The sequence below is a fragment of the Molossus molossus genome, unplaced genomic scaffold, assembly GCF_014108415.1.
Source record: "Molossus molossus isolate mMolMol1 unplaced genomic scaffold, mMolMol1.p scaffold_m16_p_10, whole genome shotgun sequence".
NCBI classification, from domain to species: Eukaryota; Metazoa; Chordata; class Mammalia; order Chiroptera; family Molossidae; genus Molossus; species Molossus molossus.
The window spans coordinates 96,334,472-96,356,489 of record NW_023425345.1 but is presented as its reverse complement, the minus strand read 5'-3'; the positions used below and the strand labels follow the sequence as shown (position 1 = coordinate 96,356,489).

Genomic DNA, 22,018 nt, shown 5'->3' with positions numbered 1-22,018 from the left:
AGCTGGAAAGCCAGTTCTCGTGAATAGCGACCATTAGTAAAATAAGATGCCAAGTGATACCAAACAAATATAAGAAATGACATATAGGGACACTGGTTTGTGCAGAATTTCAATAGTCTAGCAAAATAATGTCAGGATATAAATGTGATCTGCAAACTGACAAAAAATAATTCAAAAATATTAACAGAGAGAAAGAGCAAAATCATTTTCATTAATTTTTCGATGTATGAAAAATACACACTAGTTCAAAAATAAATAATCTTAAATAGTCTAGAATTCTTAATTCTTTGAACTAACTTAAATAGTTAAATAAGACATTCACTGTCAAGTCCTAAGGAACGGAGGTAGGAGCAGAAGTAGTGAGAGAAATAAGGAAAGAACAAGTCCCCACTTATGTCCAGAAGATGAAATACGTTAGAACTGATTCTCCCCCTAAATCTGGAAAACGAGATCATTGATAGTTCAAGCAGGATGTAACAAATAGCTGATATAATAACAGGAATCTATGAGAAATTGCCTAAAGAACCCAAATAAAGGCACTTTATTTCCAAATGTGGGTTCACAGACGAAGTCGAGCTTCCTGGATGCACCGTCTGCATTTCTACTCTCGACGCCACAAAACCAGAACAATTTTTTTGTTTAAAGACTAAGATCAGCATTGTTTTCAGCACAGAAATGTTTTACCTGCATGAGTTTGGTGTCGTGTCCAGTGTAAACAACTATGCCAAAGACCCACTGAGTGTTTCTAAGCTGTGTACCTCTTAACAAGATCTGGTCGGGCCCAAGGGAAACAGGGCTAAAAACAAGAAACAACATTTATATTCAGTGAGAGTCTGACAAATGGGCTTTCCCCTTAAACATAAACCCGCAATAAATCAAATGTTTCCTTTACTCAAATTTGAACTATTTCACTGAGAAACAGAAGAAACAAAGGTTACCACTGGCTTAACTACCAAAAAAAAAAGGGAGGAGACCCACAAGAAAGGTCTCTTTTATGCATTCATCACTACAAAAAAGAAGTTTGTTTTTTTTTCCTATAAAATGTTAAAGGGAATTGTCTCTTCTGTTATGAAACTGAACACCAAAAAAAAAAAAAAAAAAAAGAAATTCCTAAAATAACCAGAAGTTTATTCATTTGGGAAACCCAGTTTATTTTATAGCCTCTTATAGGGAAAAAAAAAACAATAAAGCTATAATATCAAATTTGTCAAGAATGACTTAATGATCAGATAAAAGTCTGCATGGTCATTTAGAAATTCAAAGTGGGAGCCTAGGGACCAGCTCTGCACCATAAAGAAAACCAAGAAAGCAGGCACATGCAGTTGCCATGGTTATTCTGGGTTGATTCCCATGATCAGGTCCTTCTCCATGGGTTTGCTCAAAATATATAGGTGGGAAGCACTGGCAAGAAGCATGCAGCCCTGGACAGTATGGCTCAGAAGTTAGAGCACTAGCCCGTGGACCAAAGTGTCTCAGGTTTAATTCCTGGTCAAGGGCACATGCTTGGGTTGCAAGTTCGATCAATCCCCGCCCCAGCTGAGGTCGTGCAGGAAGCAACCAATCGATCTGTCTCTCCCACATCGATGTCTTTCTCTCTCTCTTTTTCTCTCTCTCTCTCTCTCTCCCCCCATCTCTCCCTTCCACTCTCTCTAAAAATCAATGAAAAAATATCCTCAGGTGAGAAAAAAAAAAAAAGCATGCAGATTAAAGATAGGCAGAAGGTAGAAGCAGCATAACAACAAAATGACTCTCCAACAATAAAACAATGTCAAGAGGACAAAGACAACAGAATACAGACCACAGGGCCGTGGATATTTTAAAGGAAGACTAATTGTTATTCCTTTCATTTAACTTTCAAAAATCAAATGCTACTTAAAAGAATGCTAGCAAAAAAAAAACAACAAACCAGCTTCTCTAATAAATATATTAGCTTGTATGCACCTCAGACACCTCTCTTCTCTTCTCTGGACAATTTTATGCAGCCAAAACCATTTCTCCTCCTCAGAAGGTAATACACACAGAAAGAACAGACCAGGGCTGTGACCCTCATTTCAGGGCCTCTGGCTGCTTTTTCTTAACAAAAATCAGGTCTTTTCTTAAATTTAAGGGATGGTTTAAATTGATTGAAAAAGTGTTTCAAAAAAAGCTCAGCCTCTCATATCCATGCTAAACATGAAGAAATCTCACTGTTTTGAAATATTATGAAACCAGAAAAACAAATATTTTCCAAAGGTCCAGTAATTCTTAGTCCCATTTACAAAAACAAAACAAAACAAAACAAAACCCCACGGAAAGGGAAAGCGATACCTTTTCCCATCTAAGTTCAAGTTCCCAGTGAAGTCATAGAGGTGGCGGTTGGGCCCTTCACATTCCACAGTTCCAGACAACTTCATCAATACTTCCCTTGTCTGCATATCGGCGGTGTGATTCAAACTCTAAAATGTTACATCAAAAGAGGAATTGATTACAATTTTCCAGCTTTAGAGACAATATCCCATATCCCCTCTGTTAATCTAAAGGAAATGATGACTCCTCTAAAATGGATTAATTTGGGGAGGCTAAGAAATCAAACTATTAGCCCACAAGACTGATGTCACAGGCAGCTTTTTTTTTTAACAGAGAGCAACCTATTGCAAAGATTTCAAAATAATTTAATGGAGCAGAAAGTTAAGATTCTACCACTGTACTGGAAACATTCATGTTTAGTAGGAATTCACATACTCAAACATCTCCCAGAAAAGCATATTTATTAGCTGTACTCTCACACTGGTCTTAAACATAGAATAAAGTACCCCTTTAATACAGTATGATATCTAGACCAAGTAACTCTTCCTTAACAGAAAAAAAAAAGTCTAAATCAAATATTTGAGGTAGAAAAGAAGATATGTGGACAGAATTATCAAATTCAACTTTACGTAGCATAAAATTTAAGTGTCAAATCCTTCAAATGTTTATTATAGTAAAGACTATTCTTCATTCTAGAATTCAAAAATATGGTGAGAGTAGCTTTATGTAAAGGGTACAATTTTGTATCTAATATACCACTCTCAGGAACTAGAATCTGTTAAAACAACAAAAAGGAAGGTACTCATTGTTCATCTAACTTCACACGTTATCTTTCCCTATGTGGGCTGCACTTTCCACGCACAGCTCAACCCAGCAGAGGACCCCCCCCAGGCAGAGCACCCACCCCCCGCAGAGGCCCCCCCCCCCCGGCAGAGGCTCTCCCACCCTCCCCCAGCAGAGTCGCCCCCCCTGCACTAACAGGCAGAGAGCACAGTGAGATCTACATGAACACATGATACCCTCCCTTCCTCACCCACACTTGGATGAAGCCACCTTTCCAGCTCTGCCATCACGCCTGCAGAGTTCCCTTCATAATAAATGGCATGTTCTCCCCAGAGCTTCCATTAGGGTTAAGGCATAACCTTTTGTGGCAGAACATTTTTTTTTCCTCTAGCAAAATCACTGACTGGTACACGTGGGGACCAGATTTGCCATTTGGGCCTTCATAATAACCCAAGTCATAAAGGGTAACTTTACCTGGCGTATTTTAAGGTTCGTCTCCCCATCTAGGTTAGCTGTTTCGACATAACACATTGCCTGAGGTTCACTAAGGAGAGAAAAGAAGCCAAAGTTCAGTAAGGTCCCCTCCACAAACCCACAGTTCATAAAGAGTCTACTATGGAAACTCTGTCCGCTGAACAGCCCTTCAAAACAATGTGACAGTTGACCCTTGAATATCCCAAGGAGTTAAGGGTGCCAACACCCACCCTTGTTGTACAGTCTAAAATTCAAGCTTAACTTTTGACTCCCCAAAAACTTAACTACTCCTCGCTGTCCCTTGGTATCCGCAGGTGATTGGTTGCAACCATGGATGTTCAAGTCCCCTGTATAAAATGGCTTAGATCAATGCATACAGTTGGTCCTCTGCATTCCCAGACTCCCAGCCTTAGATGGAAAGCAGAACAGGTATTTAATGAAAAAAATCTGCATATAAATGGACCCACACACTTCAAACCTGTGTTGTTCAAGGGTCAGCTGTACAAACAACCACTTTAGTAGTAGGAATTGAGTAGAAAGACCAACACTCATCTTTGGGGCTCAACACCGATGCACATGATCTGCCCTATGGGCCCCACAGTGGCTGCTTGACCTCAAGTAACAGAAACAGCCGAGGGTCAACGAGAAGGGGGCCAGGCAGGTTAGGGCAAACATGATGCTCCAGCTAAGACCCAACCAATGGATAAAATCTCTGACCTGGCTGCCCTCCTGACCAAAAGAGCCCCCCGGGGACAGCCAGTACAAACCCATCTCTTGAAGAAAATTATAGCGGGGGGGTGGGGGTGGGGGTGGGGGTGGGGGTGTCAGGAATCAAGGCATGGGCTTGGCAAGCCTTACTGCCCTGCACCTTTTACTCTGTCCACAGGCAACTTTTAATCAAAGCATCAAATGTCAAGGACAGAAAGCTCAAAGAATAAAATTAAACAGAGCAGATACTACAACTTGCAGTCTTTGGGTTTAGGTAGCATGGTTAGGGCTAAGAGAATCGACTCTGCCACTCACCAGCGAGGTTTAAATCTCCTGGCACTACTTTTATCAGCCATGTGGCTTCAGCAAGTTGTCCATCTCTCTGTTTCTCTGCTTTCTCTGCATAAAGTAAGGCTATCGAGGGTTGTTGGGAAGATTAAATGGAACCATGTACTCAGTGGGCTCCTTCGCACAAAGTACAGACGCCAACACTAATGACCTCCTGAAATCACGATGTCAGCTCAGAGAAATGATCTCATATTCCAACCGGACTTTCTGAGGGCCACAAGCAAAACGCTGGCCCCAAACTATCAAGGATCCACATTTTCCTGAGAGTGTCTTTGTAACTAATCAGTAGGCTCAGACATGAATGCTGCCCACGGACATGTTGTTTGGACCCTTCGTGGCAGAGTGTCTAGTTTTAAACCTTTGATCTCAACAGAAAAATTCATGTTAAGGCTTCAAATCTCACATGTGATCAGATCCAATAAAAGAAACACTGTCTGCAACCAAAGAAAATGCAAAGTGTGTGAGCGTCTATGATTGCCAACAGGAATACAGCAAGTTTTAATCCTAACATCATACCATTTAATCTTGAACTCAAGAGCAAAAGTGTATTCTTCTTCTAATGCTGGCATTCCTTCTTAGGTACATAATCTTATGTATCAAGACAAAGAAAAGTCTAGGACTATGTTGTCCCTTATTTATGCCACTTAGTAATGGTGTCTTTCTAGTACGGAACTGCCTAGAAAAAGTGGTAATGATACCTGGGCAGAAAGGGAACAATGTGTGGATAAATGAGGAGGAAACGGCATCTTCAGGGCATGTCTATGCTGAGAAAAAATGCCCTATGGGCCCCACAGTGGCTGCTTGCTGGGGACAGCCAGCACAAAACCATCTCTTGAAGAAAATTATAGCGGGGCGTGGGGGGTGTCAGGAATCAAGGCATGGGCTTGTCTATGCATGTATGCCAGGTCAGCAACTTGCATTCTCTGACCAGCTGGTAAAGGGAGGCCCTGGGTTCTACAGGACAGACTGTGGGCAGGACCCATCAGGAGACAGGATGTACAGCCTCAGACAGGCTGCCACCTGGAGGTGACTGGAGGAATCACTCCACTGCTCTTGAATGTCTTCCTACAATGACGAATAGCCCAGAATAGCCACGAGAGTAAAATGAGTCGATAAATGTATAAGAGTTCACAAAAAGGACAAAGAAATGAATAGAAGAAAGTTTCGGATTAAGGCAGGAAAGAGCAAATGACAGGTGATGGAAGAACAGGCCCGAGAAAGAAGGCTGGTGACTCCGGGTGGGAGAGGGCGGCTCGAGAGGTCAGCCGTCACCATTCAATATGTTACGATTCTTAACGTTTACTTGAAAACCGTGCCCACTAGAGCACACCTGACCTGGAGGAGAGCAGGACCATGTCCGCCGGAAGATACTGCCCATTGACGACCTTCACGATGTCTCCCACGGTCACCTAGAAAACCAGGGGGGAGGACAGAGAAACAAAAGAAATTACAGTGGTGAGAAAGGTGGCGAATCATTCAAAGAAAAAATTACTGTATAACTCTGCCGTGACGTTTAAGATGATGAAGCCCAAATTATTTTCCTTGACCAGAACAAAAGCAAACTCTCAACACAAACAGTAAGTACTATTGCTGCCTTGAAAAGATGTTGAAAGGAAAGAAAGATTCTTTAAAAAGGGAGGAGAAGATGAGTCAGAACTATCAAGGTCTCATTTCCTTACAATTATTCATCCACTTACAAATCCCACGGCTTGACTGGGGAACAATTCCACAGTGCACACAGCCGGGTAGACCGGTTAAGGGCACAGCCCCGAATTCGAGTCCCCCAGCTGCACGTACTCCTTACCAGCCCTGTGTAACCTTGAACTGGTCCTGGAAAGTCTGTGTGCCTCAGTGTGCTCGTCTATGTGATGAAATCAACAGCACTTATTTCGTGGGGTTATGGTGAGGATCAAATAAGTTAACACATGTCAATTTCTCCGCTTACAGATGGAAAAACTGAGGCTCGGAGTGAAATAACTTGATCAAGGTCACACAACCAAGACTCAAAGCCGAGCAATCTGGCCAGCGGTCTGATCAAAAGGCAATACTAAATTCACCTATGAACGGTCCCTCCAAAAGGTCCCCCCAAAAACATGTCACATAAAACAGAGAAGATTTTTAGAGCTCAAGAAATTGCCAGAAAAATAATCATGGCCAAAGCCAGATGCCACCTTGGGAAACAGACTCCACTGGACAGAAGACACCAAGCTAAGGAAACAGGCCCTACTCTGCGGAAAATGAGTACCACGGCCGAGGGTCTGTAAACCCCACAAATTACACCTGGTTGGAGAACGTGGGCTTTCAGTCAGGCGGCCTCGGCTCAAGTCCCAGCTCACACAGACACTAGCTCTGGGATCTTGACAAGCTCTTCACCTCTCTGAACTCCCAGGTCCCCACTTATAAAATAGGGGCACCCACCAGTGGCTTTGTGGGGTTGACGCGGCGAGTGAGGAAGCCGATGCAAGCACCTGGCACGCCGCAGGCACGTGCTGAGTGCTGTCTCCACCCGCACGCGAGTGTGGGACTGGGCTCTGCGGGTGTGCGAGCGAAGGACGCAGAGTTCCGACAGCACACGAAGAAAGGCCATTCCCAGTGCACGAACAATTCAACACCCAAAGCGGGTACCAGGTTTTCTGTTTCTTATTCTAACCCATGTTACTACTGTCTAAGAAATCAAGAATTTCGCATGACATGACACTTGTGAAAAACGACTGGATCTTGCGAGCTGGGACGATGGCCCTGGCAGGGGCTACGTTTAATTTTCTTTAAAACAAAGGAAGGTTCACTGAACGGTGCCCCAGAGTGTGTGAATTGCTCAGCAAAGTGCGGGGAGGTCTCGGGCCTCAGGCTTCCCACGGGGAAGGGCGGCAGAAATTAAATTCCAGAACCACTGTGCATTTGAAGTGAGTACCCACTTCTAAGGCAGAAGGAGGTCATATAATTAAAGTGTCTTCCACAGTAAAAAGAAGTCGAAGAGTCAGTGCTACACAGCTCTTTTAACAGCATCAGGACAAAAGCAAGAAATACCTATGGAAATGAAAAATGTCTTTAAGTGTAAAAATATTTTATGTGAATAGTTTAATTACATAGCAAAACACCAGAAGAAGCCATATAGTTTAAAAACTGGAAAGAAAAATTAGTCATGTTTTCAAAAGAAAAACAGGCAGTGGATCTTTCTAAATTCAAGGTGGGAGGACAAGGGAAATAATGACTTTCTCCCAACCTTCTCGAAATAAAGAAACGGCTACCTCCCAGTGACAAACCACTAAGACGCTGCATGTACCTGAGAAACTGCTTACTTGGAACCTGTTTGAAACGGTTTTCTATTTGGTGATCTTATGCCTGGTTATCCCTTTGGTGTTAAACTACAGAGTGAGAATTCTTAAGGTGGAAAGAGAACTATCCTCCAACCCCCACCCCAGATCCTGAATTCACTCTAGCCTCGGGGGATTTCTCCGGTCTCTTAATTTTGAAGAATAGGCCCAAAAGTCTTCCCAGAGTCGACCGAAGTTGTCGAGATCCACCGTCTCAGCATTCACCAGCGATTCAGCTACAGGGACTGCCGGCTTGAGCTCTGGTAGTTCCAATTAGTGGTCATTGCTTTGGGAATCTTCAAGCTAGCCCATTCCGCCACGCCTGCCACGCCTGCCACGCCTGCCACGCCTGCCACCTGTTACCACTGCCCTCTCCTCACCTGTCCTCTCCACATTCTCACCCTGTTCTGAGCACTTCTGCAGATGTTCCTGGATTTCCCAGGCACCTCAGAGTTTCACCCAGTGGCCTCTGTCTTAAACTGGTTACCTCCTGCTCGTTGTTCAGGAGGGCACGTGAGCATCTCTCAAGGGAAGCCTTTCCTGACCCTCGCGGTGTCCCCAGAGCACCTGCAGCGTGCCGCACACACAGCTCGCACCCGCGCTGTGCTGTTTAGCTGCCTATCACTTCCTCCCGGCCAGTGGTTCTGCAGCGCGGCCTCCAGACCAGCAGCATCAGCCTCACCTGGGAACTGGTTAAAAATGCAATTTCTGGGGCCCCCACCTGGAACTACCAAGTCAGAATTTCTGAGAGTGGGGTCCAGCACTCAGTTGTGCCTGCCTCCAGGTGACTGGGATGCCCCCTGGGGTCCGGCCACCACTGGAGAAAACTCTTAAGAGCAGAGCCCAGAGCTGTGATGCTTGTCTGCATCCCCACGCATAGCGCAGTCTCTGGGACATGCCGCAGGTCCACTTAAATAACCAAACAAAGTGCATTTTAATTGAAATAAAATAGCCTGTGGCAATTCATACAACGAGTGTTTGGTTTCCGTTTATTTTTCCTCCAAGGTGTGCAGGAAACAGTAATGAGCTTTCAGAGTCTGCGAGGCCCTCAGCTCCTGGGCCCAGGACTCAGAGAACATCACTCCGTTTTCTGCTGGTCCAAGTAGTGTCAACATCCCGAAGCCACATCGTCCCCCACTCCGGCCAGTACCCGCGCCCTTCTGGGGGCGCCGGCAACAGCAACAGTGGGAACCCTTGCATTCCACAGCACTGGTGGCATTTGTACCCTCTGTGACATCAAGAGTTTCCAAACACTTGACCAAGAACCACCACACTTCCAGATGAGAGTGAGGCCAAGTAATATTTGCAGTACAGGGCTCCTGGATTGCCACCAAGGTTAAGGTGTTACCACAAAACCCTAAAAACGGGCTCCCATAACAGAAAATACAGACGAAAATGAAGGCGGCAGTACCATATCACGGGCATTTTGTGGATGATTATAGCGGCATTTTTAAACACTGCTTACTAAACGTTTAGCGAAAGAAACGATGTAAGTCATCCTTCTAAAAGGTAGTCTGCTAAAATCATATTGATCAGCTGAATTCCGGAGTAATGCGAGTCATCTCCCAAAACATCTGTGACTCCTGAGAAGGTCCAGCTAAAACAGAGACTCGCTTAAAAAGCTAATCTTATCGGATAAAAGAAACCCAGATGGCACAGCATATTTCTTCTAACGTTTCTGTTCAGCGATATAAACAACAAAACGCCCCACGCAGTCCCCAAACCCTGCAGACCGCACACCTGCAGGGCCGTGGAGGGAGCCTTCTGGCTGCTGTCGAGTTAAGAGCAGCAAATCCTGGTTGTAGCCAACCACCCTGCCTCGGAATCGAAACGGGATGGTTCCCAAGCCTACTCCACCACTACGGAATCTCAACAGTGACAAAATCTTGAAAACATTGAACGGAGGTTAAGAGAACAGAAGATCAGGGAAAGTGTTTCTTGAACTGGATCTAGAAACTCAAAAATGCTTTGAGATTTCAGAAGCAGCCGTCAGGGCGATGGGTGTCACAACTCTGAGCGGACGCGGTGAGCACCCCCAGACGACGCCGGGAACAGAGTAGTAGTGTCAGTTCTAAGTAAACCTCGTCGGGAAACTCCACAACATGGAACTTTCGTTAAGAGGAGATGCCCTATGTCTTCACATTAGCTTCATATATAATCAATACTAGCAGTCAATCACAAGGCTTCAAACCAATACTTTCGGGCATATCTTTAAAAGTAGTGTTTACCTCTTTCCACATAATGGTATGCCACATACCATTTCTTAACACTGAAAAAGAAAAAAACACAAAGGTATCAGTTAATATTGACAGTAATCAAAATCAGCTTTCCAAAATCCAAAAGGCTCCTTTTAAAATTCCACTTATGAATTACAATACCCCATATCCTTAGACACACAGGCATTAACACCACCATCCCCCAAAAGGGAGCCCCAACCTATCTCTGTACCATCTAACATTAATTAATGCCTGTGCATAAATACAGATATATATATGTAAGTTAAATCTATTCATCTTTAGCCCAGAAGGAAAAAATCACCCTGCTGCTACAAAATTTGCCCCAAAACAGACAACTCCACAATACCAGAGCTAATGTCCTAGAAGTCAATACAATAAAGAATAGAGAGAGGTAGGGAGCAATTATAAACCAAGGATATGAATGCTTAGACTTCTTTTTTTATATAAAACATGTATAGCTCCTGAAAATTACAACCTTTTCTAAAATTCTAACATACACAAGTCCTATTCAAAGCTTAATTGCAAAAACTCACATTTTATTGCATTTGTTTATCATTTTCTATTTCTTTAAAGTATTTACAGATCATTTCCCCAGATTTATCTCAGTACTATTAACTACTTATTTAAAATGCCTTAAATATAGGCCTTACTCTCAGGTTTTCTAGTGGGACAAGTGATCAGCCTGGTATCTTACCTATGGTTTTCTTTTTGTTAACTGCATTGTCTGCCTTATGTCGCTTCTGTTAATGAAAGAAAAAAGTTATTAGATTCAAAAATTCCAAATGAATAACGGAAACAGCAAACAATAGGATCATTGGGGCGGGGGTGGGGGACAGGGGAACCACCTGCCCACGGCACTAATGCTCTACAGTTCAGTCCAAGGTTTGCGACCAGCACTGCCCCCTAATGGAGTAGAGACCAGTGCAGTGAATGTGTCTGTGTAGTCCACTCGGGTTTAAATGACCGTATCTAGGTTCTAACAATGAACAAGCACCTTGAAGTATGAAACTTCTCACTCTCCTTTGTTTTACACCAGACTGAAGGAATTTATTCAGTATTATAAACACAACAACAACTGAATTCATCTTACTGATAAAAAAACAAAAACAAAAAAACACTTCTGGGTCAAAGTACCTTTGCTTTGATTTGTATTACATTTATTCATTTACCTATTCCCAGAAAAAAAGTGCATGCGATCATGCTAGACACTGAGTATGGGGGGTGGGGAGCACAAAGATAAGAGGGTGGAGAGAGTACGAACACGGCTGCAGCCAATGAACTTGGAGATACACTGAGGTTAGCAGGAGCGGGGAGAAGACTCTTGCAGAATTACCTCAAGCACAGCTAGCACAACGCTATGCTAGACAGCAACACAGTCCTTCGTGTGCCACCAAATTGGCAAGCTCTACAGGAAGGGGTAGGAACATCAGGGGAAAAAACCAAAGGCGGTCCAGGGAACTAACATTACAAAACATAGTTTGGACTCCTTCTGGGTTGTTGTAGAGACATTAAGGACACTGTATGTATGCGTTCCCTCCCGCCAAATGCCATCATGAACCTTGAGGGGCCAGTTAAGCTGTAGACCAATGTCCTGCCATAAACAGAAAACCCGAAGCAACACGTGAGTTATGTTATATTCAATACAAGGTTTTTATTATCTGAAAGCAAAAACTTACGAAATCTTCCACAATTTCTTTGATGCCTGCAATGGTTAAAATAATGATCAATGGCACCAGGGTGGTGTATCTTCCTGTTGGAGATACATCTGGGATTTGCTGCAAGACAAGAGACCCGAGAGGGAAGTTAACAAGTTAAAATCCTCCACCAAAAGGGAAAAAACGACACTCACCACTCACTCTTCTGCGCTTCTTTCCCACTTCTGCTACACCAAAATTATTACCTTATTTTAAAAACTAGCCAAGTGTGTTACATATTTTAAAATTTGTATCCAACACTGCTATATGTAGAGCAGAAAAAGAGCTGAAAGTAAGACCCCCGGGCTGTTTTCCCATGTCTCAGGAAATGCAATGGAAGGCATGCTTAAAGTCTGGCTCAGCGGTTAGAGCGACAGCCTGCGGTCCAGAGAGACCCGGGTTCGGTTCCCGCTAAGGGCACGTACTTCGGTTGCAGTTTGTCCCCGGCCCTGGTCGGTCGTGCGGGTGGCAGCCACTCAATGTGTCCCTTTTACATTGATGTCTCTCTCTCTCTCTCTCCCTCCCACTCTATCTGAACAAAAAATGGAAAAATGTCCTTGGGCGAGGATAAAAAAAAAAAAAAGAAGTCTGCCTCGAAGCAAGATCATGTTTGTTCATTTAAACAATCACTGGATGAAGAAAGCAAATTACATTTAAGTATTATGGCCCGTTTTTCAGGTAAGTGACCTTTCAGCAACATCTCATTTTGCATGTTTCAAGGTTATGAACTATAAATAAATTTTAAAGAAACATTACCTGTAATAAGGCAATGAAGAGGAAGAAGGCATTAGCAGCTCTTCTAATCTGCTCATATAAGAATCGAGGTAGAAATGTCAACACGCTGTACTTGGCCGTACTGCAAGAACAGAGAAAAATACTGCTATCAGTTATAGATGTAAATTCTAACCAACGAGAAAACACAAAGTTTCAAAAATTTTAGAAGGGGTTTTAATAATAAAATATTTCAAAATTCAGGACAAGTCAACGTGCTGGCTTGTGTGCAAATCTCCGTTTGTAGAAGGACATATCTGTTAGAAAAATTTAACGTGATCTTCGTTTTCCAATGTTAATCTACGTGTTCGTTCAGTTTTTCACATAGCGCAAGTGGGGAAATGTACCCACCTCCTGGGAGCTGCGTGCTACAGACACAGAGGTAGACTGTTTTGGGGATCACAAAACAGGAGGAGGTCCACGTTCCGAGCATCAGCCCGCAGCTCCCACGAGCCAGGCAGAACCGTGACTCCAGGACTTCTGAAGTTCTACAGTTCTTACTACGAAGCCGCTGATTCCATGTAGAAAGTCAACTCCATAAACACGCCCTGAGCACAGTTCAGTGCCCCTCTGAACGCCCACCACAGACGTCTGCCCAACCACACCTGAACAAACCCATTCCTTCCACATGCCCTTATTTGGCCACCTTTGCTTACATTCTGCTTCCATCTCGGACATCTTCCCCGGAGCTAAGCTATGGTTCCCATCTCACCCTCCCATGAAACCTTGTACCCTCCATTAAGGTTGGTCAAATCCATCAAGACTCTTCCCCCAAGCCCACAGTATGATGTTTACACGATCATACAGTATCTGCTTTGCTTTATTTTATATGTATTTATCTATCCCCAAAATAGACTCTGAGAACAGTAAAAATGTCTACTTCACCTCTGAATGTTTCTAGCACACAATGCATAATAGATCATCAATGAACAGTGAAATAATCCAAAGGCATGAACTAAGGAACTGGGGGAGGGGAATGAACCTCACCTCCTTTGGCTGCACAAAGGTATATCCATAGAAGTACCTGCTCAACTTCTAGCTCACCTTCTGAAGGCACCCCCTCTGAACCCACTCTTAATTGACATGTATTCTAACTAGGTTACCTGGCAGGTTTCAAATATACAACCCATTAGAAGCACCAGAGCAGGAGAGCTCAGGAGACAGGTGCTGGAGGCACGTGTATACGGCTGTAAGACCAGACAGCAACCAATCCTGGAGTCACGAAACAAACACATCAACACTGACAACTCAAAACATAGCAGGCTGAGGTCACCTGACAGAGCCGGATAGTGTCCCATGTACCATTTACTGCCACTGCCTCAGAGAAGACCTTCCCCATGGGACAACGGCCTGGTGTTGCTGAATACACAATGATTAGAGTCGTCCTCACAGACAGACTTATTTTTAGCCTTCTTCTGCTAAAGGTATTAAATATCTATGACAAATTATATGAAAACCACTTATATAAAACAATTCAAACTTAAAGACTATGATACTTGAAGGAATGTCAATGAATTAACTAGAAAATGTCTTACACGGAGTCCCTACTCACTGATGTAGCCCTATGGAGTAATGAGATGTCATGGTAAATTCTGCCAGACAGAATAAACTAGCTGACCTTAAGTTCATTAACGAGTAGGAAAACTGTACCTAACTCATGATGGCTCATGGCACGAAGTTTTCTTGGCTGCAGCTTAGAGGACAAAGTAAAATGGCACATTCCTTTATGAAAGCACTGGCCACTGAATAAAGCAACTAACGCTGATCAGTAAAGGAAGCACGAAAATTCACATACTCTAAGATAAAACTTAAGAACGCATCTTATAAGATAGTTTGACTATAACATTTGAACCCAAGATTTCAACTGTATAAAACAGACACACACAAACACAGTTGGTGTGTGAGCCCAACTGTGTGTGAACATTTCCCACTAGAGTAAAATACTAAGTGTGTCTGGAGACCATGAAGGTAAAGGTTTGGGGGACAAGGAGATCCTGCTCATGTCAGAAAACCAAAGACAAGGGGAGGGAAAAGCATTCCAACTTTTACTCTAATTAAACTATAAAAATGAGTCTAAAATGTTTCAGCACAATCAGGAATTCAGGGTAAATGACATTCATCCAAGAGACGGCTACTGTACAGCATGAAAATAATTGCCTTAATGTACAACCTTTAGGTGTCCCGTTACAGAATTAAACACATAGAACTACAAACAGCTAAACGTAGCCCCCATCAAAACCATTCTCCCAGAAGAGTTTATTTAGGACAGTGTTTCTCAAAGCTAAAGATATATATGAATCTTCTAGGTAGCTTGTTAAAATGCACTGTGTTAGTCAGGATTCTCCAGGGAAACAGAACCAACGGGAGTGTATACACAGAGAAATGTATTCTAAGGAACTAGCACGTGGTGGGGACCTGGTAAGTCCAAAATGTGCAGTGTGGGCCAGCAGGCTGTGGACCCGAGGGAAGATCTGATGTCATTTGAGTCTGAAGGCCATCAGTGGGCAGAATTCTTTTTTGCCCAGGAAGGTCAAACTTTGTTTTATTCAGGCCTTCAACTGATTGGATGAGGCCCACCCACATTATGGAGGGTAATCTGCTTTATTCAAAGTCTACCAATTTCAATGTTAATCTCATCAAAATAAATAAAGAAAAATAATTTTAAAAACACCTTCACAGAACATTTAGAATAATGTTTGACCAAATATCTGGACACTGTGGCCCAGCCAAGTTGACACAAAATTAAGCATTTCATGCATATTCTGACTCAGTTGGTCTGGAGTCGGCCTGAGATTCTGCATTTCTAACGAGTGGTCCAATGTGGGCCAATGGTGGTCCAAGTATACACTTTGGGTGGCAACTACCCTTGAGGAGGGAGATGTATTCAAATCTCCTATCTGAAGTCAATCCAGCTAAAAACTCTAAGATATAAAAAGCTGGGAGACATGTACCATTCACTTTCTCATGTCCCAGGAGAAAGAACATCTACAGGTGAAATGAATGAATGAAGAAGGTCACGCAGGTCAATCTGTCACCCATCCCCTAAACGATTCACACTGCATATGTCAGCATCCCTGTCAGGGTTCACAGCAAGGACAGGCAGGGACTACAAGCAAGTCTGGGCATTTGGCAAGTCTCAGAACCCAGAGAATGGAGAGAAAAGACCAGAAGAAAAAAACATTTCCTGTGGTCCCCCTAAGTTTCCCCTAAACATCTGTTAGACCAGTGTTTCCGGAAATTGGGTGACATGAAGAATGACCAAGGGCTTGTCAAAAAATCCACCCACCGCCCTGGCCGGTTTGGCTCAGCGGTTAGAGCGTCGGCCTGCGGTCCTGAGAGACCCGGGTTCGGTTCCCGCTAAGGGCGCGTACCTCGGTTGCAGTTTGTCCCCGGCCCTGGTTGGTCGTGCGGGTGGCAGCCACTCGATGTGTCCCTTCGCATCGATGTTTCTCTCTCTCTCCCTTCCTCTCTCTCCCTCCCACTCTATCTGTACAATAAATGGAAAAATATCCTCAGGTGAGGATAAAAAAATAAAAATAAAAAAAAAATTTAAAAAAAAAAATAAATAAATAAAAAAAAAAAAAAATCCACCCACCCACCCATCTACCCATCCACCCACCCATTCATCCACAGGTGTTTACTGAGCCCCATCTACACACAGGCACTGTGCTAGGCGCTGCAGAGGACCAACTGGTCACCAATGCATACTCTGCAGCGAATTACATTCTACAGGACAGATTCAATTTTTAAAAATACGCAGCAGGCTAGATGGTGGTGAATACTGTGGAGGAAAACAGATCAGGGAAGAAGAACAAAGAGGGGTATACTGGAGGCCAGGGGAGATGTGCTATTTCACTGGACTGTCAGGGACGGTTGCACTGAGAAGCAGCAGGAACGTGCGCTGTGGATACACGTGGGAGGAGCTTTGCGGACAGAGGGCTCACACGTGCCCTGAGCGCTGCGGGGGACGGCTCCTTTGTTTCCCTGTCGAGGAGCAGTGAGGGGCCGGTGTGGAGAACTGCGTGCAGAAGTATGAAAACAGACCACAGAGGCCAACTTGAGCTTTGGAGCTCACGTTTACACACCAGCCTTCTCCTGGTAGGCAGGAAGCCTCCGGAGGGTTCCAAGAAGACAAGATCTGGCAATAATAGCAATGTGCAAGCCTGTCTTCTGGGGAAAATGACTCAGGAGGGGTGGAAACTGGTTCTGCGTATGACGGACACCTTTTTCTTGGTAAGTGCTAGGATCTGGCAAGTGTGGGAAACAATGCGTTAGAAACCAGGGCTGACGAAATGTGGGCCTGGGCCTGCATGCCTGCCACAGTCACAGAGCACTGTGGGAGCCCGGCCTCCACCACAGGGAGAGCAGGAACCCAGGCATGGTGTTCGAGTACGTTCTCCAGCTGTGAGGAACTGGATGTTGACAGCTGTTCTCCAAAGGCAGATCTAAAACGTAGTAGCTGCTCAAAGTGTAACTTCCCCTTAAAACAAGCCACCAGAAACAAACTAGCTTAATATTCATCGTCAACATGTGAGCAGTGAAATCTACACTGAGGCATACAGCCAGCCAAGAGCAGTCGTTACTGTTTTATTCTCCTGCGTTACCTGGAGAGTATGTGTCCTGTCTGTGCCCAGTGGACAGTAAGTGTTTAGTACTCACGGGAGCGGGGGGCCCTTTACACCTCTCCACAAGAGCCAAACCAGTGCTCCGTGATCACGTCCTGGAACTTTCCATTCTACCCAGGTCCCAGCAAGACGCCATCCACCTTTCTCCTCTCAAAATACTCACTCGGCAAGGGGTTCTGGGTTATTAGAGGTAGAAGACAAGAAGGCAGCACAGTGCCCTAAGAAGGCTGCTCATGTCTTCACAGCTTGATTCACTTATCATGAAGAGTGCATCAGACCCAGAGACATAGAAGGAGTACGGTTCAGACTGACAGACCTCAGAGGAGGGGTGTGGGGGGGATGGATGAGATGAACCAAGGAACTTATATGCATGTATGCATAACCAATGGACACAGACAACAATGCTGGGGGATGGGGGAAGGTGGAGAGGAGGGTGTCTAAGGAGGAAAAAGAAGAAACATCTGTAACAAAAATAAATTAATAAAAATTGGGAAAAAAAAAAAAAAAGAGTGCATTAAACTCACTCACAGGAAAGAGCGAGAGCAAGTGAGACCACTCAACGCCAAGGCCTCCCAAGCAGGCCCTCCCACTGAGAAGGGTGTCCCGTCGACGTCACTGCACGCAGGGGACTCACCCAAGGACGGACCAACGGTCAGCAAAGCCCATGGCCCTCCCCACCTGGCACAGACTCCTGACACTTTGCCAACACCCCTCCCAAATGACCTTCTGGACACCCCTCGAATGCCAGAACCCCTGCTGACAACAGGGCCTGGCTATGAAACAGGGCTGCCTCTGAGGGGTGTTCGCTCCGGTCCACTGAGCTACTGAAATTTCACCAGTTACAAAGAAAAGGTGATGAGCTCACCTTGACTTCTGTTCAACCCTTTTCCTATTTCTTAGTCTACAGCTGGAACAAAACTATTGGAACTGCCTTACCTCGCAGCCTGTTCCCAGAACGCAGTAACTGGACCGGGGACTACTTGTTAGTGTAATTCTTTTTTTTATTATTATTTAAAATGTTTTTCTTTATTGATTTTAGAGAGAGAGGAAGGGAGAGGGAGAGAGAGAAACATCGATGAGAGAACAGCGATTGGCCACGTCTTGCATGCTCTCCACTGGGGATCGGGCCCACAACCTGGGCATGTGCCCTGACCGGGAATCGAACCAGCGAACTCATGGTGCATGCATGGGTCAACACTCAACCACTGAGCCACTCCGGCTGGACTGTTAGTGTAATTCTTTATAGCACCTTATTATGGCTCACATAGGCTTTTTAGGCTAGTCTTTATAATACATACACAGCCAATGTGAAGAATGAGTTGGCCCGGCAGGTGTGGCTCAGTGGTTGAGCGTCGACCCATGCACCAAGAGGTCACTGGTTCAATTCCTGGTCAGGACACATGCCCAGGTTGTGGGCCTGATCCCCAGTGGGGGGCGTGCAGGAGGCAGCCAATCGATGTTCTCTCTCATCGATATTTCTATCTCTCCCTACTTCTCCCTTCCTCTCTCTAAAACCAATAAAAAAGAAAAAAAGAAAAATGAGTTGGAGTTTAATCAATTTATAAACATACCTTTGAATGTAAATTCATACACTAGAGATTCCCTATAATTCCTATTAAATAGTGTGAGTGTTCTACTATCATATTTCTGAGTCTGTGTTTTGTTTTAATTCAATGAGTTCTGGCCACGGAGCAGTTTATTTCACATGGAAACAGGGGCTGAGAACAGAGAGCAGAGAGATGACGGCGGTTTGAGCACCGAGCGTGCTGCCAGGCAGCTCTCTCCCTGTGCACGACTCCCAGATAAGCAGTTCCAAAGGCAAGACCCCGATGCGCATGGCTAATATCTTTCAATGTGGCACCGCTGAAAAGTAGGTTTTATTCCATTGCTTTACCAAAAAAACTTGTGAATTGTATGATAAAAATCAAATAAAAATGAGTTGTGAGACTCATTCAATTTTGCACTGCAAAGCTCAAAAAATCATTTTTAATGAGATTCTCTATCTTCAATAAAAAGGACCAACAAATACTTATTATGAAAAGATCTGGCCTCAGGGCAAACGAGCCCAGGAGGAGTCACAATTCAGGCGCGATTCTACCACTGCCCCAAAAGAAAAGCAAAACAGGTCAAAGTTGCATTTAATTATGATTTTCACTCAATTCAATACATTCTTCCAAATACAGGGCAAGGTTTAAGGCTGTCCCAGGTGCTACAAGTCAAGCAAGGTGTGACAGGACTCTGCAATCGAGTATCAAAACAGAATTGCCTAAATCCACACTGCTGGTACCCCCTGAGTCTCTGCTCTCAGTCAAGGAGACCGTTGTATTGCTGGTTGCAAGGGAGGTCATTGCAACTAGTCTAAAAAGTCACTTCCCAAGCAGGTGGAGTCCGGAAACTCTAACAGTAAGTGAGATCTTCAAGGGATGCTAGACTGAGCAGACAAAGTGGGAGACTAGCAGGAGGTGAAGTGCGGAGTAGACAGAGCTCACTAATGCAGAATGCACAAAAAATATAAAGCAAGACTGTCCATCCTTCGTGTTGCAACAAATTAAAGGAGTTCATGAATACCAAAAACCCAAGACACGCTGTATCATTTTTATTTTTGTGAATTTCTCATATAACTGCCAAACTTTATGTTCTAATGTTTAATTTAGGTTTTGTGTACTTTCCAATATGCAGGATGAACTAAGTTATCAGCTCAAATATCTATAAAGTGAACACACCCATGTAGTTGTCTACTTGAAATTTAACAGAGACACAAGGAACAGTCTTTAAGGCTGGGATTCTAAAGGGTACCTCGCTTCTGACTCCCAGCTGTAAAACGTATACACATTTATCACCTCTGCCTACTCGGGCACCACCTAAATAGTAGAAAAAAAATGTAAAAACATACAGCCACATTTTTAAAACTAGGAGTAGAATCATCAGCCAAGGAAAATTTCCCCTTAAAATAGACTCCTTTGTCCTTTTTGTTGACATGCCTGAGATGCCTTCTGAGAGTGAGCGGCAGTAGGAGACGAGCCTACAGAAGGGACTGTAGCCTGAGGCAGGGCCCTTGGCCACAGGTGAGACAAGAAGAATGGGTTCTACTCTAAGAACTGTTTTCTGGAAAGGCAGGTCAATCCATTTTTAAGAGAGTAATTCAGTTCCGATAAGGGAATCACTGCCTTAGTCAGGGTTCTTCGGAGAAACAGAACCAAGCAGATGTATATGTAGAGACAGATGAGATTTATTATACATGGGCCCACACAACTGCACCGTCTGACACGTCCCAAGATCTGCAGTCAGCAAGATGGAGACCCAGGGGAGCCCGGGGGTAGTCCCAGTCCAAAGGCAAGAGAAAGACAATGTTCCAGCTATAAGGCCACCAGACAAGAGGAGTTCCCTCTTACTCAGTCTTTTGTTCAGCTGACTGGATGAGGCCCACACATACTGAAAAGCTCATTGCATCCTAAATCACCCTCAAAAAACACCTGGACTGCCCTGGCCAGTTTGGCTCAGTGGTTGGAGCATTGGCCTGCGGTCTGGAGAGACCCGGGTTCGGTTCCCACTAGGGGCGAGTACCTCGGTTGCAGTTTGTCCCCAGCCCTGGTTGGGTCGTGTGGGTGGCAACCACTTGATGTGTCCCTTTCACATCGATGTTTCTCTCTCTCTCTCTCTCCCTCCTACTCTATCTGAACAAAATGTCAAAAAATGTCCTCAGGTGAGGATATAAAAAAAAAACAAAAAACACCTGGACTAATTTTTGACCAAATATCTGGGCAGCCCATGGCCTGGTCAAGTTCACACATAAAATGAACCATCATCATCATTTATTAGACACAACCTCGGTGTGTCAGAGGAGCCTGGTGACAGGAAGGGAGAGACGTGGCCCTGCAAAGCGGAAGAGGCTCATGAGGTGAAGACACCAATGATGGAAGAGGGACAAGCAAAGGTGGAAAGCGAGGGGAAACATCAGAGGTCTCCACACAGAGGAGCTCAACAGGACATCAGGGTTAAGAGTATGGAGAAACTTCATGAGATTGAGAAGGCAAGCCTTCTGCAGACAACCCCTTAGGCGGTGCAGAGACCCCACCCCTGGCTTTTGTAATCCCTTTACATCCACCAACCACCTAAACTACAGTGGAACTAGAAAACCTTCAAATACCTGGAAGCTTGTCATGTATAAAAGGTGGCTGGAACCTGGGCTCGGAGCTCAGCCTTTGAAGGTGACCCCGCTGAGCCAGCACCAGTGCGCATTAAACAGTAATTTTCTAGTCCTCTGAGTGCATGCAGTCTGTCTCTTCCCACTGGCTGAGTTTATGTCACAACAAGATAAACTATAAAGGGCTAAAAGCAAAGGCTATCAAAAAGCAGCATGCTTCTTTTCTCACAAGCCCCTTACCCTGGCTACACAGAAACCTACACGGCCAGAGTGCTATACCCATCGCCAGAGATCCAAGGATTACTCCCTAGGCAACCACTGAAACCTCACAGGAAAATAAGGGGGAAAATCCACCACATACTCATGTTGGAAAGTCCTTCACCTACAAGTAAGGCTTGCTCTCTGACCCACGCTCACAGTGCCCCGTCAGTCTTCGATGTTCTCTCTCTCTCTGGAAAATTATCAGATATGTATAGAAAGTTCCCACTATGAAAAAGAGATTCAAAATGAAAGCAAAAAAGAAAGAAGGAACACTATAGGAAACGGTGCAGCAAACTTTTAAAAAATATTTTTTAAATGCTAACATCTTTAGAATTGTAAGAGGATAATATATTTATGTAAAACAAGAATAAGT

General features: G+C 44.3%; 1 protein-coding gene across 1 annotated transcript in view; it reads right to left on the bottom strand.

Moving 5' to 3' along the window:
* Positions 1–22,018, bottom strand: part of ATP8A2 (ATPase phospholipid transporting 8A2) — a 253,312-nt gene that overhangs the window by 152,421 nt on the left and 78,873 nt on the right. The window contains exons 3-10 of the mRNA XM_036251558.1: positions 12,601–12,700; positions 11,827–11,925; positions 10,845–10,890; positions 10,142–10,182; positions 5,935–6,008; positions 3,544–3,613; positions 2,308–2,435; positions 685–796 (exon numbers count right to left, since the gene is read on the bottom strand). Of these exons, the coding sequence (XP_036107451.1) occupies positions 685–796; positions 2,308–2,435; positions 3,544–3,613; positions 5,935–6,008; positions 10,142–10,182; positions 10,845–10,890; positions 11,827–11,925; positions 12,601–12,700 (670 nt within the window). The remainder of the gene's footprint in view (positions 1–684; positions 797–2,307; positions 2,436–3,543; positions 3,614–5,934; positions 6,009–10,141; positions 10,183–10,844; positions 10,891–11,826; positions 11,926–12,600; positions 12,701–22,018) is intronic.